At 41.6% G+C, this 10,174-nt stretch overlaps 1 protein-coding gene across 5 annotated transcripts in view; it reads left to right on the forward strand.

Annotated features, from left to right (window-relative positions):
- The first annotated feature begins 1 nt into the window (after window position 1).
- The window catches only part of nek10 (NIMA-related kinase 10), a 19,704-nt gene continuing 9,531 nt past the window's right edge, over window positions 2–10,174 (forward strand). For 4 of the 5 annotated variants that reach the window (XM_048261634.1, XM_048261635.1, XM_048261636.1 and 1 more), the window contains exons 1-24: window positions 2–187; window positions 338–448; window positions 552–612; window positions 735–850; window positions 965–1,063; window positions 1,174–1,258; window positions 1,472–1,513; window positions 1,608–1,686; window positions 1,789–1,856; window positions 1,975–2,054; window positions 2,145–2,231; window positions 2,572–2,796; window positions 3,512–3,651; window positions 3,993–4,054; window positions 4,183–4,251; window positions 4,344–4,408; window positions 4,496–4,598; window positions 4,948–5,076; window positions 5,177–5,314; window positions 8,259–8,304; window positions 8,489–8,610; window positions 8,752–8,854; window positions 9,008–9,083; window positions 10,006–10,135. In XM_048261634.1, coding sequence (XP_048117591.1) covers window positions 357–448; window positions 552–612; window positions 735–850; window positions 965–1,063; window positions 1,174–1,258; window positions 1,472–1,513; window positions 1,608–1,686; window positions 1,789–1,856; window positions 1,975–2,054; window positions 2,145–2,231; window positions 2,572–2,796; window positions 3,512–3,651; window positions 3,993–4,054; window positions 4,183–4,251; window positions 4,344–4,408; window positions 4,496–4,598; window positions 4,948–5,076; window positions 5,177–5,314; window positions 8,259–8,304; window positions 8,489–8,610; window positions 8,752–8,854; window positions 9,008–9,083; window positions 10,006–10,135 — 2,217 coding nt within the window. In that variant the 5' untranslated portion in view covers window positions 2–187; window positions 338–356. The remainder of the gene's footprint in view (window positions 188–337; window positions 449–551; window positions 613–734; window positions 851–964; window positions 1,064–1,173; window positions 1,259–1,471; window positions 1,514–1,607; window positions 1,687–1,788; window positions 1,857–1,974; window positions 2,055–2,144; window positions 2,232–2,571; window positions 2,797–3,511; window positions 3,652–3,992; window positions 4,055–4,182; window positions 4,252–4,343; window positions 4,409–4,495; window positions 4,599–4,947; window positions 5,077–5,176; window positions 5,315–8,258; window positions 8,305–8,488; window positions 8,611–8,751; window positions 8,855–9,007; window positions 9,084–10,005; window positions 10,136–10,174) is intronic. The other variant, XM_048261638.1, reaches the window with a different exon arrangement.

Below are 10,174 nucleotides of genomic sequence, written 5' to 3' on the forward strand. Positions count from 1 at the left end.
TGTCAACATCTCCATTTCTCATTGGTGAAAGGGCTAACCAGTTTTAAACAAAGCCTTCCCTGGTTCGATAACTCCTCAGGTGTTCCATCTTCCTAGGAATGAAATGTAAGGTAGGCTAGTAGCCAAGAGGATGTGAAGACTGGAATAATGTCTGGCAGGTGATGATCTACTTCTGATATCCGCAAGGGTAAGTCCTAGAGGCCCAAGATGTGGCATTATGTGACAGATAGCCTAGATGTTTAATTATGAGTGTGGCACCCTTTTAACTTACCCCAAGATAACATAGACCTACTGTCAGTTTTACTCAAATGTGAGTTGCCAAGGAATTGTTTTCCAGACTTGCAAGGACGTCTGCTATGTCTTTAAGGTACTTTTTAAAAATGCCCTACATGGAAAAGACTTCAAGAAGAACCGATAAGGCCCCCACAATTTCAAAGGGCAATGACAAGTAGGTCTCAAAAGGCCTACGTTTTGCTTTTGTAAACATGGTTTACACAACTTATTCTGTCTGTGTTGTTTGTACCTGACTCATGTTGACGTGCAATTGTCAGGGAACTGCATGCTCTCAGGAGGCTCCTCTCCATGCTCAACACTCCCATATGCAAAACACAGGTGACCAGACATGATGACACTACAACAGTCATTTGACAGTCATTCAAAATACACCCTGTCATTATTGTAAGGTCATGATAATGAACCCCACTTGTTGTGTCTTCTTGCTGGTCACACTGCAGAATCACTCTAAAGGGGGCAAAACGGAGTCCCATCTCCACCATAGGCCTACGGGTGACAGAGGTGGTAAGAGTATAAAATGCGCAAGGACCGAGGACACTGAACTTGAGAGTTTCAGGTATAATCACTGTGAACGATGATGTGATGGAACTAGCCCTTTGCGCTACGCTAGCTAGATGAGGAATGGCCACTCTTATAAGAATACTGTATTCTGTCTAATTTGCATTCCAAGTCTGACCTACAGAGACCAGAGACATTTTAGCCGTCATCCCCATGACAAGATCTTTCAATGTATCCTCACTGCTTTGATCAGAAACAGGCTCAACTGCAGGTGAGTGTAAATGCTTTAGGCGAAATTTACCCAAATGTTTAATGAATTTTATCTTAGACATGATGGGTTTACATCATGTTATCATGATATTTACACATATCACCTGACAGAGAATGGCTTGACCATACCCACCCTGACAACATTCTGAGAGTCCTCATTTGTTTGCGTTTGTTAATCAGAGAACCACATTATCAGGTAAGTGACTTTAACTATGTGGTATGTCAGTATCTCATTAAATGAAACATTTCACATTAAATCCCTCAAAGAAGAGTAAATATGTTATATAACAAGTAACAGGAACAGCATTAGAGAGTACAGTTAAGTGTAAAGTGTTCAGTAGAATAACCACACATGTTGGTACTTCTACATTAAGCTGAATGTACCATGACCTCACCTGATCTGTTCCAGAGAGTTTTCCATGAGCTCCAAGGATCTTGGCACCTTTCAAGGGTAGGTATTCATCTGAACAGGATGCTAGCGTTTGTGCTGCACTGTGTGGCCTTCATTGTTTGAGTTTGAAATTCCTTTTTGTCATATCTCTCAGTATATGGACTCAGTATCAGACTGTTATTTGGATGCTGGAGAACAAACATTGGGTGTAGAACATCTAGTCACTATGACATGTGAGCAATCCCTCCTTACTGTGTTTTATTACGTTTTTTTACTCCTGAAAATGATTTTTTTTAAAAACAAACACCGCTATGTTCACTTGTGTTTCTGTGCAGATGTATTTCAGAAAATCGCTGCAAAGGAAGACCAGAGAAAGTGGGTTATTGAATGTGGTGCACACAAGGTAGGGATGAAGAACTGCAGCAGTATTTAATTGTGATTCCTACAGCCAGTTACTCTCCCCGTATTGTATTTGTTATCGCATGATATTTACACAATATCTGCTGATTTGGTCCGTATAGATTCTTGTGAAGCTCCTGACGACTAAAGACAGTAGTGTCTTACTAGGAGCTCTCCTTGCCCTGACCTCCCTGGCTGAAAGGTGCTTCATGCTGCAATCCTAAAACATCACAGTCATCTGTTTGTTTATTGCCTGCATCATCGAGCATCTGTCTGTTGGCTCTATATTTAGTGTGGAGTGCAAGGAGAAGATAGGAGAGCTATGCATCGTTGAAAATCTGCTTGTCATCTTACAAGAATACGACCTGTTGTCCAAAAGGTGAATACACAGATCCACTCATACAGTTACCATACTAGGATGTCATATCCATTCTTACTCATCCTACATTACAGTTATCCAATCAAATCAACTACCTGCATGACTGCACTGTCGTATGTTCAGTTAGTTGAATTCTATACATCCAAGTAGATACAGTATAGTACTGGATGCTTTATCCAGTAAACATGGACAAATATGAACTCAGCGTTGAACAAGTGTTGAATTCCCTTACTTCAGCATACTCCCCGATGGTGAGAGTGTGGTGTTTTTGTGTACTGAACTTTGTGTTTAATCCTAGTTGATGTTGTATGTGAACAGCGATGAGTCTTGTGTGTTTCAGGACGTGTGCAGAGCTGCTGAGGCTGCTGTGTCCTGTGCGGCGGGTGCGGGAGCAGCTGAAGGCCTGCGAGGGCGTGCCCGTCCTGCTCAGCCTGCTCCACGCTGACCACCTCGAGCTGCTCTGGAGCGTGGCCTGGGTCCTGGTCCAGCTCTGCCAGGACCCCGATGCTAACGCCGAGATCCGTGCCTGGGGTGGCGTGCAGCAGCTACTGCGCATACTCCATGTGTAGGTGCACAGCAGCAGGAACCGTGTAGGAACAGGAACTTTTTAGCCTGTTGGTGGTGTTGCTTTTAGGTTTTACTTGGGGATGTTATGACATAGCTCAATGTGTAGGTGCACAGCAGCAGGAACTGTGTAGGAACAGGAACTTTTTAGCCTGTTGGTGGTGTTGCGTTTAGGTTTTACTTGGGGATGTTATGACATAGCTCAATGTGTAGGTGCACAGCAGCAGGAACTGTGTAGGAACAGGAACTTTTTAGCCTGTTGGTGGTGTTGCTTGTAGGTTTTACTCCTGACATACAGTAGCTCCATAGAGCGTAGGCCATCGTGTGTAAAATTCTGGGCTTTTGGAAATGTGAGCTGTAAATGACATTAAACAGATCAACCAAAAATCTGCACAGAAGAAAAAAATAACTGATTAAGAAAACAAAGGTACAGAAAGCAGAAAAATACTACAGGAGTAGTCAATTTAAATAGTGCATACAAACTAAAAAGTAATCATATGAAAGTCACTTAGGCCGGAGTGTCTGGTAATTCAATGAACGCATTCTTTAAAATCTCCCTGGAGATGACATTCATAACCCTGACATCCTGATACATTATTCCACTAACAGAGTTAAATAATTCAGCACATCATGACATGGTTACAGTGGTGGGATGTTTTAACACCCTCTGCCTTGTCTTTTAGTTATGATTTCTCATGATGGGTTGCTCTGTGTAGTGAGCGGGCGTATGTGTCGGACCGTGCCTCCATCGAGACCCTGTCCAGTGCCAACGCTGCTCGTCGTATCCAGAGGCAGCACCTCTCTGAGGAGCTCAGTCCACAGGAAACTGCTGAAAACATCATGGCACTGCAGGCAGGTCAGTCTGCCACACCCAGTGTTGCTTCACAAGGCCCTACAGAACAGCACATATAGAACAGCAAATAATAATTTTTATAATTTATGTAGTACTAGATTCCATCACACCGACCCTGCTAGGGAGAGAATGTTTGTTCTTGTTTGCTGTTTATTCTCTGGTTGATTCTGTTTAACCCTTTGGTAGTAGTATTTATTGTAGTAGTATTTATTACCAAAGGTCTCCTTTGCAATGTAGCTTAAATGTTATTCCTCATTTTGTAAGCTTTGGATAAAAGTTGAATACATGTAAAAATGTAAATGACTCTGATTCCTTGCTTACTGTTGGCTCTTCCTCCTCCCAAGCCTGCTGTGCTGCAGTAACTGAGCTGGTCTTGGATGATGCGACAGCTCATCATATTGTTCAGGTAGGTAGTGTACATACGTACTGTACTGTGCGTACATCCCAACACTGCATTGTTGTGCTGCAGACTCAATAAATCTGATTTGGGAACAGATTTGTATCATGTGAACTCACTCTGGTGTGTTCACACAGGAAAACGGAATCTACATAATAGCAAAGCTGATTCTGCCACAGGCTGGACCCAAGGGCCCATCGCTACAGGTACTTACCATAAATATCCTGACATATATCCTAACCATAACCATAACCATTTCACATTACTGATTCTTTTGTCTGTTTGCTTGTATTGTCAGTGTTATGCATTTAGGACACTTCGCTTCTTGTTCAGCATAGAGCGAAACAGACACCTGTTTAAGAAGTATGTGATATGCTGTTTGACATTATCAGAATGTGAATACAGGTGGTTTTGAATGAAAAGAATGTTTTAAAGATTATTTTTCTTTAGACTGTTTCCATCAGACCTCTTTGAGATGTTCATTGATGTTGGACATTACATTAGAGACATTGCTGCCTATGAGCCACTGCAGGAAAAAGTTTCTGTTTTCAGTGTAAGGAAATGTTATTTTTTGTCACATATATTTTTATTTCAGTTTTATATTGTAATGCGCGTAAATATTATATGAAGTGTCTCATACTGCTTTTGACATGTCACTGACTTACATATGGCATCACCTGTCAATTGAATAGCATAACATAATACAGGTGTAGCTAAATATGTCATCTTAAAATCCTATTTGTTTCACTATATCAAAATCACCATAGCATGCACACTTTCCTCAGTGTTGCACACATGTGAGCAATCATTGGATATATCTGAGCAGATCTGTGCAGCTTAAAAGAAATGGCACCATGCTGAGGTATGCCTTTGAAGACTGACACATATTTGCTGTTCCACAGAGCAAAGAACTAAACGAATTGAAGGAAAGCATTGAGATAGTGAACCAGAACCGACCTCCTCTCAAAGTGATCAATGGCTATGCCATTCTGGACCATCTGGGTAGCGGGGCCTTTGGAAGTGTTTTCAAGGTGTTGGTCGTCATTTCATCATTTGTTATATCGTCTTTTCTCATTTTTGAAGGAAATCTGGTTCATGTGTTGCTCTTTGATTTGTTGGCCCTGCGGAAAGGTCCGGAAACAGAATGGACAGAACCTTCTGGCCCTGAAGGAAGTGAACCTTCACAACCCAGCGTTTGGCAAAGACAAGAAGGCCCGAGACAGCAGTGTGGAGAAAATAGTCTCGGAGCTGACCATCGTTAAGGAGCAGGTACTATTTCAGAGAAAATAGGGTTACACTTTACTTGACAGTGTCGACGTAAGAGTGACATGACACTGTCATGAATGTGTCATAAACAAGTCATACACGTTTATGACATAACGCTTCTGTTATTTAGTGACATTCGGTTTTTGTCATAACCAGTTAAGGTTTTAAGATTAGGATTAGGGTTAGGGTTAGAGTTAGAGTTAGGGTTAGGGTTAGGATTAGGGCTAGAGATTACAGTTTTTTCTGATTGATTAAGCACATTTTTTGTAACTATGGCTTTTTTTGCAAAACTCTACACACAAATGGCAAAACCTCTCACCCAATCAGCAAAACATTGTAGTTCTCTTGAAAAAGCTAACACAACTTGCTTAACTCTTCACACCTTCGTAAAAATAGTGTTTTCGGATCAAACAGTAAACACAAGCCATCACAATAATAAGCACACAATGTGCCAACTACACACTAATGGTATAAATAAAAAACACATCTGGCTTTTGCTTTCTCTGTGCACAAGGTAGGCTATGTCAGTTTGAGATAATACTTTTGTCATAGTTCTGTAAACATACAGGGATCCAAACATCAAGTATTACAGTGTTTATTTAGACACATCAAAACAAACACAAGTGGTTTTTTCCATGTCAAAGCACAAAATACTGTAGTAATTTCAAAAAAAAATCAGTCTACATCATGTCGTCTCTCTGGGTCCGGCCACAAAATTTCATCTACATCACATGCAATATTCTCTAGTCCAAGGCACTGGGGAAAATATCTTCTGGAATGCCGTATCCAGGCCTGACATGATGCCTGGTCAACATCCCCACATGCCTCCTCCATTGCCTGTAAAAGGGCTATGCGCTGATGGGGATGACGGTCATACACCTTCCAGCGCCAGGCAGAGAAGAACTCTTCAATTGGGTTTAGGAATGGAGAGTATGGGGGGAGGTAGACTACAGTGAAGAGCGGGTGATCTGTAAACCAGTTGCGGACCAAAGCAGCCCTATGGAAGCTAACATTGTCCCATATGATGACATATCTGGTCTGCTCTTGTCCCTGAACATTAGTGAGCATGTCATGTAAGGTCTCCAGGAATGTAATACAGTGTGCAGTGTTATATGGGCCTAGAGTTGCCTGATGGTGAACAACGCCATTCTGACTTATAGCTGCACACATAGTGATGTTACCGCCACGTTGTCCTGGGACATTGATTATGGCACGGTGTCCAATAATGTTCCTGCCACGTCTCCTTGTTTTAGTGAGGTTGAAACCTGCCTCATCCACAAAAAGCAGCTCATGACCCATGGCATCTGCCTCTAGCTCCATCACCCTCTGGAAAAGACAAAACAAATGCAGCATAGCAGGCCCATGCACAGCACTACAGTATGCACTTCCAGATTCAGTACCAATGATACTATAGCTTACCTGCACATAGTCATATCGCAGTTGTTTTACACGGTCACTGTTTCTTTCAAAAGGGACCCTGTAGACTTGTTTAATGCGGATTCTGTTGCGGGCAAGTATACGAGATAACGCAGAAATGCTCACATTGTTTATGTTTTGGAAGTTGATGTTATCCTCAATTATGCGCTGCTGTACTTCCCGTAGCCTTATGGCATTATTTGCAATCACCATATTGACTATATGGGTCTCTTGTTCAGCAGTGAACATTCTTCCTCTGCCCCCAACATCTGGACGTCTAGCAATTCTGTAAAGTAACAATGTCAGTATTTTTACATGTATGGTATTGTTGTTTCTCATTAGAGTATGGCAGTGCTACAAAACTTAGTGAAAAGTGACTGTACTAACCGATTCTCATTTCGAAATGTCCGTATGATGCTTGCTACAGTGTAGCGGCTCAAGTTAGGCTGAACCCGTTGGCCAGCTTCCCTCAGGGTCATTCCATGGTTGATGACATGGTCCACTATTGTAGCTCTGATGTCATCAGTAATTCTATTTCTTACTCTTCTTACCCTTCCTCTTCCCCCTCCTCGTCCTCTTCTTGCTCCTCCTTGTCCTCTCCTTCTAACTTCACCTCCTTGTCCTTGTTGTCCTCTCCCTCTCGCTTCTTCACCTCCACGTCCTCGTCCTCGGCCTCCTCTAATTCTCACTCTTCCTGCTCTCTCCATTGTACTCCACACAGACAGCTTACCTGTGGCTTATTTGTAGTGCTTAGGCTGATTGCAAAGTGAACTAATTATCTAAAACAGTTTTCACATGTCACAGTGTGCCAAACAGTTGGCAAAATGGCATAAATAATAGCCATACATGTGTATAGTTTTGCTAGGAGTGTGTTGATCATTTGGAAATTGAGTGTAAAGCATGAGTTGTGTTTACAGTTCAGCAAAAAGAGTGCTGTGCAGTGAATTGTGGCTATAGTTGTGCAAGGTGTGTGTTACAAAATTGCAAACTGTGTGCAAAGCAGTGTTTGTGCTTTTAGTTTTGCGAACTCAGTGAGTGGTTTTGCCATTTGTCTGTAGAGTTTTGCAAAAAAAGCCATAGTTACAAAAAATGTGTTTAAGCATTCAGAAAAAACTGTAAGGTTAAGGTTAGGGTTAGGGTTAGGGTTAGATTTCATGTGTCATGACAGTGTCATGTCACTCTTATGTTGATACTGTCAAGTAAAGTGCTACCGAAAATAGTCTCGGAGCTGACCATCAACAAGGAGCAGGTACTATTTCAGAGCTGACCCTCATCAAGGAGCAGATACAGTACATCATACATGGCCGCTGAGCCATGTGTACATTTCAGTGTTGCGATAACGATCATGGCCTCCAACATTATCCTATGACGTGGCATATGTAAAATATAACATAACAGCTCATATGGTATCAGCGTGCTGTGATGTGTTTGCAAAATAGGTCATGCAACAACTCATTCAGATTGTAAGCAGTTGAACGGCAAAATGGAAACTATTTGTGATAACAACATTTTAACTCATGAACTTTTTCAGATGAACCATCCAAACATTGTGAAGTACATTAAGACATTTTTAGAAGGTAAGTGGCACCACATTCTCTGTGGCAAGTGTCATCTTCTTGCTTCATAATTAACCCCCAAAACATAATTAACCCCCAAAACAGATTATTACAGAGCTGTAATAATGCTATTATAATTACCGGTATTACAATTTAAAATGTTGCTGTTGGTGTTGTTTGTTGTTACCTTGTGCTCTTATCCCAGGTGACAGGATGTATATTGTGATGGAGCTCATAGAGGGACTTCCTCTCTCGGACCATTTCACCTCACTCAAAGAGAAGCAGCAGCAGTTCACTGAAGACAGAGTGTGGAACGTTTTCATACAGGTAAAATTAGCACTGAATATTTTAGATTTACTTCCCATTCGCGAATGATTACTCTCTACATGTTATGGAATGAGAACGTAAATGTTATGCGTTTGCCTTGTGATGAATGAATAGGTGGCATTTGATTTTGTTTCTCCACAGTTATGCCTGGCACTGAGATATTTGCACAAGGAGAAGAGGATTGTCCATAGAGACCTCTCCCCTAATAACATCATGCTTGGAGAGAAAGACAAAGTCACTATCAGTGAGGAAGCTCATTGATCTTTCCCTCCTTGTTCTCTTTGTCTTTTTATACTCTTTTCTCTAAATGAATGACATAGCTAAAGCCTGGTAAAAGTCACATAGGGATACTTTTCCAATATTTATTAATATTAAGATGAAACAAATATCTCTCCAGCTGACTTTGGACTCGCAAAGCAGAAACAAGAGAACAGCAAGCTGATGTCAGTTGTGGGCACCATACTGTACTCCTGGTGAGCGTCTGTCAATACACACAGTATGCATGAACCCTTGAGGTCATGATACATGGGGCAGCTTTTTGAGCAATGTTGCTGGGCAACCACATGACTGGTTCCATTTCTTCTCATTGGATGATCAAAACAATTTGCCTACTCATATCTACTTTCTCCAGAAAGAAAACTAATGTTGCCTAATATCAGTGGGTGGAGTGTACCAAACAGCAATACTCCGGAACATTGTCCAGCAACACTGCTCTAGATCTTGCCCTCTGTGTCACCAGCTTTACCCCACTCACACTCGTTCCACCCTCCTCTAAATTGATGTCATTGATGTGATGTGATTGGTGTGATGATGTTATTGATGTGATCTCATTGATATGTGATGTGATTGGTGTGATGTTATTGATGGGATGTCATACATACATGATGTGATTGGTGTGAGGATGTTATGTGATGTGATCTCATTGATATGTGATGTGATTGGTGTGAGGATGTTATTGATGTGATCTCAATGATATGTGATGTGATTGGTGTGAGAATGTCATCATTGATATGTGATGTGATTGGTGTGAAAATGTTATTGATGTGATCTCATTGATATGTGATGTGATTGGTGGGATGCTATTGATGGGATGTCATACATATATGATGTGATTGGTGTGAGGATGTTATGTGATCTCATTGATATGCGATGTGATTGGTGTGAGGATGTTATTGATGTGAACTCATTGATATGTGATGTGATTGGTGTGAGGATGTTATGTGATCTCATTGATATATGATGTGATTGGTGTGAGGATGTTATTGATGTGATCTCATTGATATGTGATGTGATTGGTGTGAGGATGTTATTGATGTGATCTCATTGATATGTGATGTGATTGGTGTGAGGATGTTATTGATGTGATCTCACTGATATGTGATGTGGTTCCTCCAGCCCCGAGATAGTGAAGAGTGAGCCCTACGGAGAGAAGGCGGATGTGTGGGCCGTGGGCTGCATCCTGTACCACATGGTCACCCTCCAGCCACCCTTCTACAGCACCAACATGCTCTCCCTCGCCACCAAGGTTCACACGCAATCTCTTCTGATGAAAGTGTCTAAATAT

The sequence above is a fragment of the Alosa alosa genome, chromosome 13 (assembly GCF_017589495.1).
Source record: "Alosa alosa isolate M-15738 ecotype Scorff River chromosome 13, AALO_Geno_1.1, whole genome shotgun sequence".
NCBI lineage: Eukaryota > Metazoa > Chordata > Actinopteri > Clupeiformes > Clupeidae > Alosa > Alosa alosa.